Below are 21,050 nucleotides of genomic sequence, written 5' to 3' on the forward strand. Positions count from 1 at the left end.
TCCTTGGAAGAAAAGCAGGATGTGAATGTAATAATAAATAAATACAGTGGGTATTTTCTTCTTAAGCCCTTTCAAAAGGACTTCATCCTAAGTCAATTTCATGCAAAATTTCAGCAACCCATACTTCAGCTGCTGTGGTATGCATTTCAACAAGTGTAACCACTGTTCTGCAGCTTCTCAGTGCTGGTACAAAATAAACCACTCAGCAGAAATTCACAAAATGCACATTTTCTGTCTGGTCAAAAAACTTTAGAGCCCTGAGAGCCACATATATATGTACAGATCCCCTCAAGGATCAGTCTTCATAAGTTCACACATATTCCATGCAGTGGTTGAAGGGCTTTCCAGAGCCTTGAGAAGCCTCAGCATTCAGCCTCCCCAACGAACGTGCGCTGCCAGACCGAATTCCAATTCATTCTCAAGCACCCAGCCCATAGCCCGCTAGCACATTTTAGAGCAGCTCTCTATAAAACTTACCTCCCATCATAAACAATGGAATTGGAGTGCATTTAACCTTTCAGTCTATAAATCCTTGCACCTGAGTAACTGTACAACTAGGGCAACCAACTGACCAGAAAAAAATGGCCTGACTGGTCGGGGGGGGGGGGCAGTTTAATGCTTTTGCGCTAGGCACCAGGGAAGCAAAGAGTACAAGGATGTTCCCAACCCCATCCCCTCAACCAGCATATTATATTTTTAGCTAAATCCATGAGTCTTCTGGCATCTTGCAGAATTTATTGTGGCATACATTTTCACAGTCCAGAGCCAGCTTTGTCAGTGCAGGAAGTGGTCGCCTGCATAAGTAAGTATATGTTGCATCAGTACAGAGAATTGCCGAGAGGTGGAGGGCAAAGTTTGTTTGCTTCTTACAAAGTGAGGCCGAAAGGCCAACCAATGCAAGAGATTATTACACAGGGCACAAATGAAATGCAGATCCTTTCAAAGGAGTAAAAGACCCACTGAATGGATGTGACCCATTCCCAACTGGTGATGAATCAGCAAACCAATACCTGAAAAATAATTACTTTTTGTAGTGAATTAACTATTCCCAGTTTCCATATAACCCAAGTCTGATAGTATCAACAACAACAAAAAGCTGTTAAGATGAATAGATGGCTCTTCCACTGTGCTCTGCCCCTGGACCTCCACCCCCTCAATCCTGCCAAGGCTTTGCCCCCAGATCTCCTAAAAATCCCTTGGATTTGCCCCCAGACCAGTCAGAAACTGTTGACACCAGCATTTTTTTATTTTAAGATCATTCATCCCTAAGTATAGCTTCTTCATCAGTATAAAGCAACACATGAAAATTACAGAGCAGCTTGGGGACTGTATTACTTCCATTTTTAGAAAGGCAAGAGGGAAAGCTCTGGCCAAGTTCCTGGAGGATCCTTTTCTCCAGAAAAAAGGAAGATATTCCAACAGCTAAACTGGTCAGCCTCAGGTGGTATTGATCCACTTGGAGTTTCTCCTCTCCAGCAACATTGGCCTGCAATGCATTTTGAACAGCCTCTTTGCTGTAGCACAAGACCTCCCTTTCTCCTCTGCCACTTCACCAAGTACAATTCAGATATTTGTGAAAATCTTGAAAGGGCCCAGATTTAAGATGTTCTTTGATAAATGCATATTGCATTGTTAAAATAAGCCCTTCTGTCTCACAGGCCTAGAAAGCAGCAGCTCAGCCATGTTTAAACCTTCCCATGCATCGTGAAAGCTGCACTCAGCTGCAGCTTCACCTAAACTGTATCTTGTGTGTTGTATTCGCCATGTCTTGGGAGTGGGGGATTTGTCAGCAGCTATCACTTCGAAGAGAACTATGCATACTTGAGGGACAGGGTTTTCCCCCAAGTTTCTCAAAAACCAATAGGTGAGGTTTAGGCCTAAATGTCCTTCCTAAGAGATACCATAACAGCCCTTTCCCTCTCAGTTTTCTCAGTCTTTGCTATGGCCTCCGTTAAACTAAGCTCAGCGTTTCCTGGTTCCTTCTGCTGGGGAGATGTTCCTAGCCTGCTTGTTTGCTTCCAGGGAAGGCATCTGTCTGGCCACTGTCAGAAGCAAAATGCTGGCCTAGATGGACCTTCGGTCATTCCAGTTTCAGGCTTCTGTGAATGCTGTGGACTGAGAAAGAGATTTCAGTCAGTGGAGGCTGGTCGCTTCAATGGCAGTGGTGCTGTGTTTCCGCTCGGGGTTTCAGTCAGGACTCTAAATGAGCTATCCAAGGTTCTGAACCCATTTTGCAGATGGGGTTCAGCACTTTGGGTAGCTCCTTTAGAGTTCTGACTGAAACCCAGAGCGGATTCACCGCTGTACTGACATAGGAGGCACCAGTCTCTACTGATTTCAGTGCCCTTTTAAACACAGGCAGTTACTTTATACCTGATGAAGATTATCCAGTATTGTCCATTCTGACTGGCAGTAGCTATCCAGGCAGAGGTCTTTCACATCACCCGCTACGTACCTGTTTGAACCAGGGATGCTGGGGTGCATTCTAGAGCACACTTTTTCCAGGTTGCGCTTGACACCTCCTAGGGTTGCTGGGCCTAGGTTTCATGGTGCATGAACTGAGAGCACGTGCTAGAACAGCATTCCCCAACCTGGCGCCCACCAGATGTGTTGGACTGCAACTCTCATCACCCCTAAGTCACCAAGGCAATTGGGTGTGCTGGCTGAGGATGATGGGAGTTGTAGTCCAACGCATCTGGAGGGCACCGAGTTGGGGGAGGCTGCCTTAGAACATGACCAGTATATCCTGGTGGGTTCAAATTTAAGGGGAAGATGGATAATGGTAGACCAAAAGTCTTTCTGTCTGCTTATCTGCCATGAAACCCCAATAAGCTGCTTGAATTTGTGGAATCCCATGGTTCCTAGGAGCAGTTTGCAAAACCGAGACTCCTTAATAAGAGAAAAGCCCAGGTTGCACTTGCATGCACATACCTACCTACCTACCTACACCTCTTATCCCATGACCCTATAAACATTTCAGCTTTTGAATGGGTGCAGTCAAGCACAATGCTGATCTCATTTCTCAAAATACATCCAGGGAGCCCTTGTTTGTAAGAACTTGCCATCAGGAACTATACGGAGGAACATGTCTGAAAGAACTAATGTCAGAATGCAAAAATGACATGGATTTACAGTGGAAATCCATCAGCATGAGCTTAAATTCCTGCTTGCTCTTGTTCCCAAATCTGTTCTGCAAAGTACACATGGATTTTGCTTTTCAGCACAACATTTTTCATGGCTTTTCCTCTGTGGGAACGGAAGGGAAACCTTGTGATTTGGATCCTAACTAGGCATCTGCGAACGGAAGGAACCCTTTAATTTATGATTGGGACAGAGATCCAGCAGATGATCCCACTGATGGAAGGAATGAGAAGGCAATTTTCACCAGTTCATACCCTGCACCTTCCTTCTCCCCCCACCATTCCAGAGGGTCCCCTCCAGTTCTCCGGAGCAAATTTTCAGGCACAAGAGCCTGCAGGAGGGAGTGGGAATTGGTGACATTCTCACTCCTTCTACTGGTGGGAGCAAACTCAGGAACCCAGTTTATGTTGACAATGGGTCTTTAAACGCCCACAATGCTTTAAGGTTTGGGCAGCCGGGGTCTGCTTGGATGCTGTAAGCAATGTCATTGTTTGAAATCCAAAGTCTTGAAATGTAATCATTGTTCCTCTTAGGTATGCAGCGATTAACCAGAGAAGGGTGCCCCTCATCTCTCCAAATAAACATTTAATCAGGAGGGCTTTTGTTTAAAGTGTATTCCAAGTCCACCTAGCATTTAAGCAGAAGTGACAGGGGGTCTTGCTGTTTGCAGGCTGGCTTTCTGCCCAGTGCCCTGTCGTTGATGCTGTCCCCCAGGTTTCTCCGTCTTTTGTCCTTCTTTTCAAAGCAGCTGATTAAAACCCTTTCCTTACGAAAAGCAGCTGACACTGTGCTTTTGCTTTCCCACTTGTTGGGGGTGATGCTACAGAGCAGCATGATGTCAACTGCAGCTAGAAGAGAAGCATTGTTAATTGCTCTGTGAAGATAGTAGCTGTCAGATGCAAAGTGAAATATTGCTCCGTGTTCTGCTCTTGAAAAGAGCCTGTTGTGCCCCTCCCCTTCCACCACCAAAGGAGCAAATTGCTGAGTGTGCCAGGCAGAGGATCCAGACACCAAGCACTTAACTTCAGTACAACATGGATACGATTTTTTTTTTTTAAATCTCATTCACCCCCTTAAAGGGATGGCTGTATCTGTTGGAGTTGCTGCTGCCACTGCCTTCCTCCTCCCAGTCCTCTCTTTCCCTTTCCTGCTGTGCTGGGCAAGGGTGCTCTGCATGCCACCTGGCTGCTGCCTGCCTCAATACCTTGTTCGCTGTGAAGCCTCGTCCCTCATAGCAAGTGATGCATTCTGGGTGAGGTGGCCCTGCAGACTGCCTGTGCAGCAAGGCATTTGGACCGGACAGGCTCTGAAGAGCTGCGCCGGCTGCTTTTTCTTCCCTGCTGCATTTGCCGCAGGAGGGAAGCAGCCAGCGGAGCTTGCCAGAGAGCCTGTACGCCCCATGCCTAACTCTGAGGGGTTCCCAGAGTTGGCATCTGGCGGGCGGGTGGTGCTCCAGAGAGCTGTGCCAGGCACTCTCCGGAGCAACAGGCGCACCAATGCCTAGCCCTGAGAACCCCTCAGAGCTCGGCGTTGGCCTGCCAACCTGGAGAGCCAGATTGGCAGTGTGTGCACCCCTCTCGGCAGTAGCAGCAATGGAGGGGCATGTGGCTGTGGCAGTAGCTGCTGCGAACTGGTGAGGAGGAGGAGGAGAAGCCAGAGCACCTCCACCACTACCACACGGCCACTGCTGCTTCCACCTTCAGGGGGCCATTTTGCACCCTCCAGAATTTGGCACCCAAGGTGGCTGCCTGGCTCACCTCCACTAGCAACGCCCCTGCGAGAAGGACATCTTTGTAATGTGCAATCAATCCAGCTTGAGTCCAAGTCTTCGCTCTGGCAAAGGCCCCGGGTTGTTTGTTTTTTTGCCATTGACATATTTACTGTAATGTCACTTCTCCGCTCCCACATTACGAAGCCCTGTATCTTGGGCATTTTCTGTTTGCTTCCGTACCTGCACTTTCATAAGACTGATGAGAGAAGGGTGTTGAGAGAGCTTCTTCCTTCATGAAAGGCATTCAGTTTCAACATACGAAGTTGCTTTGTATGGAAACAGGCCACTGGTCTTCCTATCCTAGTACAGCCTACTTTGTTGCTGAAGCCACTGGAGAGCAATTTAGGACACAATCCTAGGGGGAGTCTACATGGAAATGGAATGAGAAGCACTTTCTGATTATATGTGGATTTTCTTGAAATCGCTTTGGCCCGTCCCAAGCACATGAAGCAAGAAAAGTGAAGTATACACTACCTAAAGACCCAGCTTTCATGAGTCACATGAAAGTGCTTCTCATTCTTTTTCCATGAACCCCCCATGCTTCGAGGTTGAGTGGGCAGAGTAGAAATGAATGTCATCAACCCCATCAACCCTGCTCAGCAAATGAGAGAGGCTTATTCCCAGCCCCTGTCCATGTTCCCTTGCTCAGGGAAGTTTACAGGAAGCACTGAATTAAGCCTGCGTAGTTTACCCCAGCATGGGATATTGTGAGAGATTCAAAGATACTGTGTTATTGTCAATCCAGAACACAGGCTGCAGATTAGAAATGAGTGGAGCCACTACTTCGCTGTTCTGACTCCTCAAAAATGCACAACTGCAGTATTATGAATGGGAAAGGCAGGCTGCTTACTGTGAATAGGTGAAGAGGGTACTGCAATGAAACAGTGGGAAGTGGGAAAGGAAGCCTGTGTCCAAAAGCGCCCTACTGCCAATGGGGGAAAAGAGGGAAGGGGAGGGGGGAGGGGTGACCCCACCCTTTGACGATGTCATTGCCAGGTCACAGCCACGTCACAGAGGCACGCCCACGATTTAAGGGGGGGGACGCACTGCAGCAGAACCACTTGGGAGCCTCTTTAAGTAAAAAACACAGACTAAAGGAGTTTCTGAAAATGTGTCTTTTCCAGAGGGAAGCTGAAAGGTGGCTGCAGATTGGCAACAGCCTAATCTGTCATAAACAACCCTGGTGCACTGTCTCCCCACTAAATCAGCTGTGTAGATTGAGCCCCACACATGTTTAGACAGGAAAAGCCCTACCACTCCCAGCTTCTCCCAGCCAGCCATGGTTGACTGGGGGATGCTGGGAATTGTAGGACTTTTTTCTAGACAAAAGGATGACATTTAGATGTGTCCGCACCTGTGTGCACATACAAAAGCCACTACTCTTTGCCTTTCTGACAGGTTCTACAAAATCTGTCAGATATATTTCAGTTCTGACTGAGCTCTGTTGACAGTTGCATCCCTCTTTTTCTTCCTCCTTTTTGAAAATGAGCTCACACATTTGCTACTACTTTTTTTTAAGTAAGAAAAAGACATTGTTGCCATTTAGTTAATTGGCAGCTATTCTGTTGGGGAATTCAGCTGCATTCTCATGCTAAGCACAGAATTTTACTAAGCAGGAGGAGAGCTGTAAATTCCAGGAAATAAATGGATCGGGCAAATAGAAATGTCAATCTGTTTTCGGGGGGGGGGGGTTGAGAATGAGTTAGGGTGGCCTCCCCATTTCCATCATTCTTTTCTCAAGACAGAAATCTATCATTTGACAATGGTCCAAGTGCTGTGGCAGTAGGCATCGTGGAGGAATAGCGACAATGAGAACAAGCGGGCCACAGAAGTAGTTTCTCAGAATTGTGGCTCATTGGAGCATTTTGGCCATGCATCTTATTAGTGATGCGAGATGTTCCAGGGCCTTTATCAGTAGAGATCTCTGCAGCAGCCTAAATCAGACTAGTTATTTTTACAAAGTAAATATATATATTTACGTTATATTTATTACATTTCTATACTGTCCAATAGCCAAAGCTGCATAGCATAGGTCTAGCCACAGAAAGCACAGAAATGTGCCCCTGGATAGCACATTTCAGGTGCTCAGAGTGCACCACGTACGTTACCTCAGTAATCCCTAAAACAGCCCTTTAAGATAGAGTAATATTATTGTCCTCATATTGAAAATAGGGGAGATGAAACACAGAGAACAGTAGCTTGCTTAAGGCCACCTTAGTGAGTTCATGGCAGAGGTACAAATTTGTACCAGAGATTTCCCAGATTTCACACTCTGGGTAGAACTATCGTGAGGCTGGTCACAGGGCTGCTGCCAAAAATGAAAGCCCTTTTTTCGAGTTCTCAGTATTCCCTGTAATGTTTCGCCAGACTTGCCCATGTTGTTTTCTGATGCCATCTGCTGCAGTTAATGATACAAGCAGAGGCATGGAAATAAGACACATGTACATCTGACTAAATGCCTCAGGAAGAGGCAGAGGGAGACCTTGCTACAGGATTGTTGGTTTTGGCAGCAGCCCTGGTGAAGTTCTGCCCTTTGCCACTCTGCTACACCCGTCACAAAAGCACGACTGCTTCTGGTAATCCTTCAGTGTGGCAGGAGAGAGCTTTTACGTGTTCCTTCTTACAAAAGCTATATGGGCATGGTCTGTGGAGCTTGCCTGGACATTGTTGTGATTTTTTTAAATGCATCTGTGCAATTTCTTCACTGTCTTGCTTTTTCTTCCAGCTGAAACCATTAGGGTTGGCTGTGACCTTCATGATCAGTGCTTAGGATGCCAGTCCCATTGTCACTGATACTAATGAGCGAAGAGACTGTGATTTCAATGGGTGCCAGATTAAGGTTGCCCAAAGTAGCCTCTGAACATGATGGGGCTGAGCAGTGGCCACTTCAGAATTATGGCTTGGTAGAGAAAAATCAGTTTCCTTCTGATTGGGAATGAGTCTCTCGTTCTTCTTTTAAGATGAAGTGAGCCTGACAATGTACGGGGATTCCGAGTAATAGGGTCGTAATCACCGGGCACTTGCTCTGCTTCCAATTGCATAAATGTTACATGGGAGTGTTTTAAAGTCATTTTATCATGAAAAAAGGAGGCAATTTAACATAACTATTACCCTGTGCTCTTCATGAAAAATGCATTAAGCAATTACAACTGAAAGTAAGAGGTCTTAGGAAGCAACACACTGCTGCAGGCGATATGCCCCAGCAGCTGCAAAGAAGTGTGATGTATTATTAAATGCCTTGATTATTGGGAAGTAGATGGTGCGGGGGGGGGGGGGGAGTTGTCTGTCTAACAGGGAGTGTTTGATAATCCTCTTGATGAGAAATCATCTTTTTGTTTTGGTGGGACAGGGTTGCATTTTTTCCATCGGTAGGAATAGTATTATTCTTCATTGTGCAGCTTGGCGGTATTAATTGGGTAGGTTGCTCACTCAGAAACCCCCTCTAATTATGGCTTGCTCCTTCCACATAGGGTATCAGCGGAGCAGCAAATGACACGTGCACCATGCTCTCATCCAAAGCCATGGCTGGGGCTTTGTTTCCTCTTACTCCAGCCTACGGGGCTTAATTGAAATGCTTGGTTGACACTGCCGTTAGCTGCCTGCCAAGCCCTAACCCCAAACCTCATAGGGGCTCTTGCCTTATAAAGGGTAGCACTGGAAAATGCCACATTATACAGTTTTCAGAGTCTTTTTCCAGTGGTAACAGCTTCTGATAGAATATATGCCCAACTCCCAGCACCTTGGCCAGTTACTACGATTGTCCAATAGTTTGGTTGTGTGAAATGACTATTGTACATTGACATTCATCTTATCATGACTTTCAGCAGGCGGAAAGCTTTCTGAGTGAAAGAATTCTCGTTTGATAGCTGATACTGCCACCAGTCTTGTGACTTGGCTCTTAGGCACAGATGTCTTTGGACCATTTCATATCTGTGGATGTTTGCCGCACACCCAACAGGGAGCTATGGCCAATCACAGCTTCCTTTTGAACATATCTCTCTGATGCATGTGCTTGCAATCATGTTTTGTCTTATTCACACATTACATTTTTAGATGTACACTTAGAACTGATCTACACATTACCCAAAAGGAGATGGCAGCATTCTGGCCTGTTACTACTTCAGATGCAAGATCCTAATTTTGAATGCTCCCCCACATTAAAAAAAACTGTTTGCACATAGGAAATTAGCATATCACCAGGAGAGCTATGCAACATCCCTTTTTTGACTGCTATAACCACCAGCTGCTACCTGAAGTGGTACAGCTGAAAATTCTATTAGTCCATTGCAATTAAAAGTGTAGATCAGCTCTTAAAGCATAATGTGTCTGATGTTACATATCCTTACTTGCATTTTGTAAGCAGTTATAGAGAAGTAGCCAGGAAATGTCTGAAGATAAACAATAAAACAGTACTTTTTAATGTGTTTTATTATTGGTTTTATCATTGGTTTTATTGTTTTTGCTTTTATTATGTACATCATCACCCTGAGAGCTTTGGCTATAGGGCGACTCATGAATTGAATGAATGAATGAATGAATGAATGAATGAATATTAAGATCAGTTTTGATAAAAAGTCAGAAGAGTCAGTACAAGTATAAAATGCAAAACTACAGAGAAAGCCCCAGGAGCTTTACAAGATGTGTTTTGAACTGTCATCTGATTGCACCAATGATATGAAAATGCATGTCTTGACCATGTTCTTGAAGGAAATGTAAGCAATCATTTTAATAAGCAGTTCCAAGGGGACTGTATGGCAGGTTGGGGGTTATGCCTTCTGTTCTTAGGCCTGGTGGCAGCCAATCACAACGAAGAATTGTTACTACTCTGGGACAGATTGATAGTTGTAGGGATAGCTGGGACTGAAAAATCAACAAATTATTTAGCCAGACTACGAAAGCATTGTTTTGCTGAGTTTCTGCATTTAATAAGCCAGACTATGGAGGAAAAAAGTCTCCTCAGTTTGTGTGCCATTTAAACAAGGCATTAACACCTCCCAGTGATGGCTGGCCTGCCTCTAACTTCTCTGCCCACCCATGTCCTCTTTCTATCCATTCCAAACAGAGCTGGCTCCTCTGTCCACACATCGCTTTAGGCCCAAGTCATATGAATTTTGTTTAGAAGGCATTCCATCAGGTAATTCCCCCATTTGTCGGGGGAACTCTCCAGGAACAATTTTAGTATGTGGTCTGCTAGTGATGTAGACCAGACTGGAGTTCTCAGAATCACTTCAGAAGCCCACTGGGTTCCCACCTTGTCACACCTTTGGAAAGGAGCTCCAGGGTCATCAAGTGTATGGAGATGGCATTTACGGGTCATCAATCCTTCCCAGTTATTAGTCAGCCTCTCTTTTAATAGGAGGATAACTCATCCTCCTCTTGAGATTTCATACGTTTATTTAGTCATTCTCTTCCAGCCTCCAAGAACTGTTGTAATTCTGCCCTTATCTCATCACGTAGGCTGTTTCTGCTCTAGCAGAGATGCCAGGTTTCACTTCCCTTTGGCCAGCATCCTCCCACAGACATCTCTGTTTTACCCCTTGCATCAAATGGCTGCTTCCCTCCAGTTAATCATAAGGCTACTGCTCTGGTTTGCTTGGGAAACACACAGCCCTCCCTGGCTTTATTCTTTAAACATTCTCCAGGTCCACTTTTAATGGAGACTGTCATGCTTTAATTCAATCTTTCAAGTCCACAAAAGTTACTAATCTACAAAAGTCTTTACCAGCCTGCTATTCCAAAACTACCTGTGTTGGGCCATTGCTGCCTTCTAATCTACTGTCTTCCAGTTCACCCAAGTTTCCCTTCCTGGTAATCTGGGAGTGATTAATAATCCAAGTGGCTATTTTACAAGCCTGTTTTAAATAGAAATCTTCCTGTTAAGCTTTACTGGGTCACTTGTTTTCCCCTTTCATCATACTCTCTTTAAAGCAAATGTTCATACACAGCATCTGTCCACACCCACTGCATCTGTGCAAACACCCACCTGCAGTAAATTTCAGGTGTTTCCACACAATGTGGCTGAAAAATGTGCATGCATACCTTTTATGGGAACAAAGAGTTGTGGCCGCTGAAGGCACGAGTGCTAATTTTTCAACCATATCATTTCTAAGCTTTGAATGGCTGGCTGCAAAGGGCAGACCAGTTGGGCCTTTGGCTTCGAGATCATAGAAGCAAGCAGTCAGAGCAGCAGAGGAGAAGACCAGTTGTCTCTGGAGGAGGAAGCTTCGGGGCGAAAGATCCCTCTCCCCTCCGTGGCATGCACCTCCCAGCCGATGGGTGCTCATTGCAAAGCAGGGTGGGTTAGCAACTGGAATGGTAGATCTCGAAAAGCTGTAGCGATCTGCCAGGGACTAATACTGGAACTAAATATCCATCCTGATGAGCAAACATTGCAAAGGAGCACAAAACAAAACAGGTTTCACATCTGTGGTAGAGTGGTGGGTCAAGAGTTTTGCAATACTTGCAGTCAGGTCACTGCTTGTGGAAAGCTTCTGATTAGAGTTGCATGCTTTAAGCTCATTGCATAGTAAAAGTTGTTTCTAGCAAAATCAAAGCGCATTAACCAGGGGGAAGTGTAGTTTTCATGGAAGGGTGAAAGTGGAAGGAGAGGTCCTGAAAGAGACAGGTCAGCTAGTTTGGCACTCATTCCATTGCACTTGATAGGATTCATAAAGGCAGGACTGCCTGTTAACACAACACATGGGACTGATGCTGAAAACAGCATCTTTATGTCGAGTTCTGATTTCCTGTAACATCTAGTAACCCTTATCTCATGATGTGACATGATGGCGCACATTTACTCACCCACTACAATATTACGCAGCAGATGTTACAGAGGGTATGGGAGAACCCGACCTGGGAATGTCATTTTCTGCAGCGGTCCTGTGTCTCCTGTAACATGTGACTGGTTCTGCCCTTAAGAATCCTGTTGTGTGCAATGGGTCTTCCAGCCCCTTCAGTGTCGTTTTTATCCATACACAGACAAAATTAAAACTTTTTTCTGTATGCCCTTTCATTTTGTTATAAGCAGTTTGTGTACTGTTACACACCTGTAGTTCATGTCCTCTTTTATAAAGGTTGATGCATGGATTGTTATTCAATTCCCACTTAAATCAGTTTTACAAAGAAATTAGCAAAAGTTACTAAACCCCAAGCATTTTACTAGCCTGCCAACAGTTTGCAGTATGCCTTTGATAGTCACTTTTTGACACATCTGCTACTATGAAATCCAAACCAAACTCACAGCTGAACTAGGGACCACTATGTAATCAATAAAGCTGCAAACATGATGAGAAATTCTACCTGTAAATTCTGTTCTTGCATTAAACCTTAAAAGGCATCTAAACAGACTGCCCTGTGCTCTAGCCTTGAATTAATATGCACCTATTTTTACAATCCCATTAATTTAGTGGCAGAATCTTAAACCATTGACTAGCTGAAGAAAAAACTATAATAAACTGAAAGAACAGAACAATATATCTGCTCATAATAATGTGTTTAGAGATGTCACCCTTGGCTTAAAGGAAATCGTTTAGAGAGCAATTATGTTTCAAAAGAGAATCATTCTTGTAAAGAATTGAAATTTAAATCAAGATTTTTTAAGCTTGCCAGAGCTATAATTACAGTGCCTGCAGTGATTTCTGCTCTACAGAGAAGGGTCATTTCATCACAAAATTGCCTCAACAGATCTGAATAACGTGAGCCTGAAATTTGTTTCGGCTTTTTCATTCACTTAAAAAAAATAAAATTCTCAGGCAATTTCAGAGGGGCTAAAGGAGCTATTCTCAACTTAAAATTGTCTCTTCATGTAGCCTTGGGATGTAGAATTGATTGCCTGCCCAGCAGTAACTCAGCTCCTTTGGCACAAACGGGGAAGATCTCCTTCCATTATGCACCCAGGTTCTCATTAGGCTTCTTGTATCTTGTCTCTTTGTGTGTTAAATGGAAAGCTGTATAAGTTCCACTGTAAACAACACTTCCCCATAGCTTGCTTCCGTTAACTGTGGCTCAGCCTTTGATGTACAAGATCTTTTTCAAACCTTACAAACAAGCATCATCAGCTGAATGCAGAAACAATTGCCCATTTCACTGGTAACATCTGTTTGGAACATCCCAAAGCGCTAGTAAATTGAATTGGATCGCTGTCATTCTAACTTTAGGTGGCTACATTTGTAGATAAATTTTAATTTGTGGGTGTGTAGCATGCGTGCATTTATAATACCACTCTCATATGGCACACACAGAGTCGTAATGGTTGATCAGCTCTGCAATAGTGCTTACTCCCTTCTCGGCCACACACAATTCTACCAACAGCATACAGTCTCATCTGTCTCTCTCTAGGCCCTGTGTGCTGACCTTTTAAAAAAAAACCTCTGACCAGTTGGAATGTTCTTATACATTCCATAGCAGCTGCAGCGAAGGTGGACTCATTTCAGTCAGCTCAGTTAATTAATTACTCTCACACCGGGGTCACTGTGAAGGGTTAAAATGATGTACCTTGTCTTTGCCTCAGGATTTGTACAGTGCTTTTTTTTTCTTTTGTCAAGTACATCTGATACAAGGGGCAGATTGGCAAACCCGCTATTTTTCTCCATTTAAGCCTGCATTTTCTGCACTTCAGTTTGATAGCTCATTCACCTCCCTGTAACCGTAGTAAGCTTCCTAATAGATTTCTCCCAAACTGGCTTTGGCATCACAAATAAATTTACAGATAAATACTTTACATGCTGTTATCATTTTCCTTGTTTCTTTGTTTTTCTTTCCATAGGAGCAACCAGGGGTTCATGCACATGAAGCTGACAAAAACCAAAGAGAAATACATTTTGGGCCAGAACAGTCCTCCATTTGACAGTGTGCCAGAAGTGATCCACTACTATACTGCAAAAAAACTCCCAATAAAAGGAGCCGAACATTTGTCTCTCCTTTACCCTGTTGCTGTCCGGACCTTATAATTGTTCTGAGCCGTGCTCCTTCCTGTGGATTGGAGACGAGGGATGCAGCAGCAGCAGCAATGCCCCTGCACTGTCTGCAACAATGTCTTGGAACAGAGATGCCCAGTTCTGCCTTTCCAATAGCAGACTGATGTATAGTAGTATGAATTGAATCGTTGCACTACTTTGCATGTCCTGTGTGGAAATGTTGGTTTCTATTTATATGAGAGAAAATTGCATTCAGACAGAGCAGAAATGCATCATCTTCCAGGACTCCCCTCCTGCCCCCATGAATGGAAATACTGCCAAATCCAAAGAATGGCCTTCATACTTTTCTGTCTGTGACCAACAACCTATCCTGCCTCCCCCCCATGTTCAAGGTGGGGGGCAGGGGGGACATGGCATAATCTTCCATGTATCCAAACAGAACCTGCAAATGGACACAAACTCCTGGGCGGGAGGCTAAGAAAAAACTGGCCCATTGGCCTTGTTCAGCACTCAAGACCTGGAAACTAGGTAACAACACCCCAAATGTGGGTTGTTTTTCCCATGCACAGTTTAATTCAACAATGGAGATCCCCTTTTTTTGTCACGATGATGATGTGATTTGAAGCTCTCAATGAGTAATTTTGCAAGAGCAAAAAAGTGTTGTTATTTATGAATAGGGTATGTACTTAAATAGTGGTTTAATATATATATATTTTTATCCCTTCCCCCTTTTATTTGGTACAATAATAAAGCTCTGAGGGTTTTCTGCGCTGACTCCTAAATTACAGGCAGTGAGTCAGTTCTGTTTTCTGTTGTGTATGTACAATGTGAGTGGTGATGGTTCCGTGGTTTCCGGGGAGGGTGTGGGTCAGTATGGGTGAGGGTTGATGTTTACATGACCAGATTTCAGACCTAACGAGGCTTCCGCAGGTCAGGCTTCCTCAAGTTGATGACGGCACCTGTGCAAATAGTAGTCCCCACCTAGGTAACCAACAGGCTAGATTCTTTTCCACTTCAGGGAAAGCACATGAAGTTTTTTCTGCTTCTCCAGTTGAGATGCACAGAATGTCATGTAGCAACAAATAAATTGGGGCTACGTTCTGGTTCCGCCTTGTACAAGAGGGGCTGCCCTGTCATGCACAAAAATATGGCTAAGTATTGTTCCTCTCTGCCTTCATAAACCAGTCAGAATAACTGCATCAAAGGTTCTCTTGTCCTGGACAGTTCAACTGCAGTTGGCTTCTACCTCATCTGTAAAGCATAAGTTCCCACCCCACCTTCAGCCAAGCTTGGTGCATGTTCTTTGTGTCTCTTGGGCAGAAAACTCGGCCAACTCTAACTAAAGGGCAGAACTTACAAGAAATGCGGGGCTGCTGCTGAAACTGGCAGCCTCTTGTCAGACTCCTCACTCTCCCTTTTTAACATATCATATGAGAGCCAGCGTGGTGTGGTGGCTAGAGTGTTGGACTTGCAGCTGGGAGATCCAGGTTCTAGTCCCCACTCAGCCATGGAAGCTCACTGGGTGACTTTGGGCCAGTCACAGACTGTCAGCCCAACCTACCTCACAGTATTGTTGTTGTGAGGATAACATGGAGAGAAGGAGGAGGATAATGTAAGCCGCCTTGGGTTCCTTGCAAGAGGAAAAAAGGGCGGGATATAAATGCAATAAATTAATAATCATCACAGAGCTTAGCCCAGCCTTCTCCAACCTGGTGCCCTCCTGGTGTGGACTACAACTCCCATAATCCCCCAGCCACCATTATGAGAGTTGTAGGCCAACACATCTGGAGGGCACCAGGTTGGGAGGGCTGGTTTAGACGCATGACCTGGCATCACTATGGTGTGTGTTTCCCTGCCAGCAGCATCTAATTATGTGGATCAGAATAGGGAAGTGCACACCATAACAATGTCAGACCATGGGGTAAGTTATCCTAAAATTCAGCACTGTGCTGCCATTTTCAGCAGTGGCCTCACCATCACTTGTGCCCCAATTGACCCCATTAAAACAGGTATCCCAATGAAGCCTGAGCCTGCTTCCCTGCGCGACTCTGTCCATAGCACTGTGCATTTCTCCCATGGTGATCTGAGCTGAGATTAAAACTTATGGTTTCCACTCTTTTTCAGATTTGCAATAAGGCTGTGAATTAACCCATTGTTTTAACTGGACTGTCTTTCAAACATAGAACCCCCCATCATTTATGTGCTGATTTCAAAGTGTAAAAGAATAATCATTACTCCAATGCCTGTGTAAAATACTGCTTCGTTGTACTGTACAATGTGAAAAGAGAAGTCCTCAGATGTTCTGGGTTTATTCATAGTAAGTTGCCTGATTCGTTTTAGCCCCATATGGACCAGTTTTCAATCTGGTATTAACTCTAGGATTCCGATTTGCCTGTTTGAGGACACAAAAATAAATCTCTGTAAAAACGTGTGTTGAATCAGCTGCCGCTAATCTAATGGAATGTTCAAACTAATTCTGCATGCCAAATGTCTCTCTGTTGTTGTTTGGTTTTTTACAAATGCTGTGGGGTTTTCTCCCTAAATGAAGTAAAAGAACAATCCATTTTTTAAAAAAAACAAAAACAAAAATGAACAGTTGAGTTCCTTCTTTATGTTCTTTATAGCCCCCCCCCCCCCATAGAAGGTGTGCAGGTGACTCTGAGATCGCCACTGGTACTTAAACCATGGGTCACCAACTTGTGGCGATGGTGCTCTAAGCGGTATAGACAGCAGGAGTTTATAGCACATCTTGCCAGGAGCAGGCAGACGTGTCAGGCCTGGTTATGACATAGAGTTAGGCATCTACTCTTGTCTCCCCAGTGCCATGCCTGCTGCCTCCTCCAACATAGTAAATGAGAGGCAAGCCTTCCACCACCAAGGCATGGGAGGAAGTATAGGTATTGTAGTGACCATTGCTGACTAGCTTAGAAATATTTACCCATCCATTGACCAAAACATTTCAACAGTTGTAGCATGTTGGTTCACTTACAGTATTCAGCTACCAACAAGAGTGTTTACATAACCAAGCCATCAGCATTTGGAATCTGTTCTGGAGCATTTTCACAGTCTAAATTGCTCACAGCCATTTGGTACAACAGAACAATTACCACTCATGTGCCACTGGTACGCAATAGGACTTGGTTGCCAACAGTGCTGTTTGCTTTTACACCTCCAAAACATCAGCAGAAAATTACCCCAAGAGTTCACACCAGCCTCTCCCAAATTGGCACCCTCCAGATGTGTTGGGCTACAACTCCCATAATTCCTGGTTGAGATAGTGTGCTGCCTAGGGATGCTGGGAGTTGTAATCCAACACATCTAGAGGGCGCCAGGTTGTGGAAGACTGTTTTACACAGTCAACAAGATGAGAACACCTTTGGTGTAACTTGGTCACAGATCTCATAAGTGTGAATATTCTCTGTGTGCAATCTTGTCCCACCAATGCAAGAAGGCACAGGGTGAACATCACTTTAAGGCAAAATTACATAGTGAAAACCTAGGGCAAGATTTCAGAAAGATGCTCCTGGACTCTACCAGGACTCTACCAGGAGTGCAGGGAGGAATTGTACATACAGATGTGCCTCCATGGTGGTTGTTTTTTTAAAGTCCCCTACATATAATGTAGGACCTCTCTGATTAGGTAGTTGTCTAAATGCAGAAAGACTACCCCCATTGGATCTCTGCAGTAGTACAGTCTCTAGGATTTAGTTCCTGGACCCTATCACATGCTTCTTGTTCCTTGATTGTGTAGTTGTACCCTTATTCTGTTCCATCCACACCTTTTCTGGCAATAGGAAGACTTACTCCAGCTCACCTACCACCAATAGCCAAGCATCCCGTCACAACAATAATGTGCATCCAACTGGAGAATGCAGGAGAATCCATGCCAGGTCTGTACAACAATCAAAATCATAGCTGTATCCACAATACTGACTTCATCTAAAGTGTTACCTCTTTGGTCAGAAACAGATGGATGAATTTGCTTAAGGCATTTATATACCACCCTTCATAATATCAATCCCAGAAATTACTTCAAATAAACAGTGTCCCACCCATCATCAGCAGAGAACCCCAAGGATTTTCAAATACACCATCAGCATTGCTTGCAGAAAAGAGATAGTTTGGAATCCAGAGCAAAACCAGCTCAGTTCTCCATTCCAGACCACTAGCCTGAAGTGATACAACCACACAGGAGGATGACTGTGCCACCTCAATGGCTGAATATGTGCACTGGCCAAAGGAGAGTAGAATCACATGGGCAGACACTCCCTTCAGAGGTGTTGCTTCCACTATCATGGCTATATTACATAATTATAAAGCTGTTCCTCAGCCCTTCTCCCCAACTCCTGACCTAATCATCATCTATGACAGGCAATCTTTGTTCCAAAAGAAGCTTGACACTAGAAAGCATAAGAGAACCTAGGTCCACTGCACCTTTCTTAGAAGATATGCAATCCGCTTGTAGGAGCCCATCCAACCTGGGGTCTTCCATCACTGAACACTACTTCTCCCACCTTAAGGGAGAACCTACTAGTCTGAATATCAGTCTAGACTTGTCCAATCCCTGTTTTAAGCCATTTGCTCATTAGTCTACACATTTTAGATCAGCTCTCCCCACCCTGGTGCCCTCCATATGTTTTGGACTACAACTCTCATCAGGCCCAGTTAAAATGGCCAATTGCCTGGGATGATGGGAGTTGAAGTCCAACACCTCTGGAGGGTGCCAGGTTGGGGGAAGCTGCTTTAGATGTAGGCGTGTGCATACTCCACCAGCCGACCCCAACCTGGTTTCCTTCAGAAGTGTTGGACTGCAACTCCCATCATTCCTATCCGGAAGGGCCATTTATCATGCTGGCTGGGAGTGATTGGTCATGCTGGCTGGCAGGATGCCAATTTGCAGGATGCTGCTCTACACTAGGGCAATTAAAATTCTGTGCCCTAGCAAGTTGCCGAGAAAAGTTGGGTTCTGTGTACAAATGTGTGTCATTTCTCTTTTCTTGCATAATTCCTTCTGGCTTTGATAGCATTGAGGGGGGCGAGGCCCCTGAAGCCCCACCTACAGCCCTGAAAAGGTGATTCAGCCACCTCTCTTGCTTCTCTAAGATTTCAGCAGGCCTTGCCTCCTGGCTACCATGCTCTTTTGAATGTACAGGAATATTCTCAGGAGGCTGAATTCTGCTCCCACCATCTTGTTTTCAAACCATTGTCAAACCCATCGGAGCAGAGAATTTTAAACTACAATGCTGGATTGTATACAATACTCACTACAATGCTGGACTGGCTCCCCCCACACCCTACACTGCAATAATGCATGTGCACGCACACACATGCACACACATATAAGGCCTGCCTGCCTGCCTGCCTGCCTGCCTGCTGGATGGATGGATGGATGGATGGAGGTACATGCACTTTGATCTGCTCCCTTCTCCCTCATTTTGACCTACTCTTTCACGCTCAAACACACCCTGACATGACTAACAGACCAGCAAACTAGGGGCAACCCTCTCCAACCTGGTGCTCCTCCAGATGAGTTGGACTACAGTTCCCACCATCCCCACCCATGGCAATTGGTTGTGCTTTCTGGGGAGTGATGGGAGTTGTACACTCATCTGGAACATGCACATGGTTGGTGAAGGCCGAGTATGGCTTCTCTCAAGTCAGGTTTATGACACCCTTGGCAGCTCTTCACGTCTGCTACTCCGCATGTCAGGAGACGGAGTCGCCCCTTCAGTAGCCCTTGCTTCTCTCTGGCAAGCTTCCTTCAGCCCTTTTATCTCCTCCTTGAGCCACGCCTGCTCTGAACAGGACTGTACCATACCATTCTCCAGGTTCTTGATACCTGCCATATCCAGCATCTTCCCATCCACACCCCACTCCTCACTTCCTACGGCCATCTCAGTCATCACGCATGAACTTCTCCAAGTCTCTCTCACTGGTGGCCATTACTGTATGTGTAATTACTCTAAACGGAGGGTGTCTTCCTACATGATCCCTTTCTCTCTCTCCATGATCTGCCCAGGCTCTGTATTTGCAGCATGATACATTCATACACTGCACTTCCTACCTGATGATGTACATGCTTTCTTTCATGTCTGTTGCATAGGAAGCAGTCATGAACCAGCAGATTCTGACCAGACTATCCCCTCTGTCTCCTTTAGAGAAAATAAGAGAGGACTCGCCACGTTCCTAAGCAACTTGCTATGAGTAGCATTTCTCTTAGCAGAATAGAACTAGGGGTGGACAAAGCATTCCATCTCTGACCCATGTCACTTTTGTTGTTGTTGTTCAGTCGTTCAGTCGTGTCCGACTCTTCGTGACCCCATGGACCATAGCACGCCAGGCCTTCCTGTCCTGCGCTCTCTCCCGGAGCGTGCTCAAGTTCATATTCATTGCATCCGTGATGCTATCTAGCCATCTCATCCTCTGCCGTCCCCTTCTCCTTTTGCCTTCAGTCTTTCCCAGCATCAGGGTCTTTTCCAGAGAGTTTTCTCTTCGCATTAGGTGGCCAAAATATTGGAGCTTCAGCTTCATTACCTGTCCTTCCAATGAGCACTCAGGGTTGATTTCCTTTAGGATGGACTGATTTGACCTCCTTGCAGTCCAGGGGACTCGTAAGAGTCTTCTCCAGCACCACAGTTCGAAAGCATCAATTCTTCGGCGCTCAGCCTTCCTTATAGTCCAGCTCTCACAGCCATACATTACTACTGGGAAAACCATAGCTTTGATTAGACGGACCTTTGTCGGCAAGGTGATGTCTCTGCTTCTTACTATGCTGTCTAGGTTTGCCATAGCTTTCCTCCCAAGGAGCAAGCGTCTTGTAATGTCATGGCTACAGTCACCGTCTGCGGTGATCTTGGAGCCCAAGAAAGTAAAATCTGTCACTGCTTCCATTTCTTCCCCTTCTATATGCCAGGAAGTGATAGGGCCAGATGACATGATCTTAGTTTTTTTAATGTTGAGTTTCAAACCAGCTTTTGCACTCTCCTCTTTCACCCTCAACAAGAGGCTCTTTAGATCCTCTTCGCTTTCTGCCATTAGGGTGGTATCGTCTGCATATCGGAGGTTGTTGATAATTCTCCCGGCAATCTTAATTCCGACCTCTGATTCATCCAACCCGGCATTTCTCATGATGTACTCTGCATATAAGTTAAATAAGCAGGGTGACAATATGCAGCCTTGTCGTACTCCTTTCCCAATTTTGAACCAATTGGTTGTTCCAT

General features: G+C 45.0%; 1 protein-coding gene across 2 annotated transcripts in view; it reads left to right on the plus strand.

The window, feature by feature from the left end:
- Positions 1-16,511, plus strand: part of SHB (SH2 domain containing adaptor protein B) — a 161,353-nt gene extending 144,842 nt beyond the window's left edge. Inside the window, exons 6-7 of one of the 2 annotated variants that reach the window (XR_014787863.1) lie at positions 13,680-15,517; positions 15,629-16,511. Coding sequence is in view for 1 of the 2 variants with exons in the window: in XM_084834934.1 (XP_084691060.1) it covers positions 13,680-13,863 (184 nt within the window). In the remaining variant the exon portion in view is untranslated. Of the gene's footprint in view, positions 1-13,679 lie in introns of both variants that reach the window. The other variant, XM_084834934.1, reaches the window with a different exon arrangement.
- Positions 16,512-21,050: the final 4,539 nt, after the last annotated feature.

This window comes from Heloderma suspectum, chromosome 2, assembly GCF_057233095.1.
Source record: "Heloderma suspectum isolate Gila_16-S chromosome 2, 16-S_ref, whole genome shotgun sequence".
NCBI lineage: Eukaryota > Metazoa > Chordata > Lepidosauria > Squamata > Helodermatidae > Heloderma > Heloderma suspectum.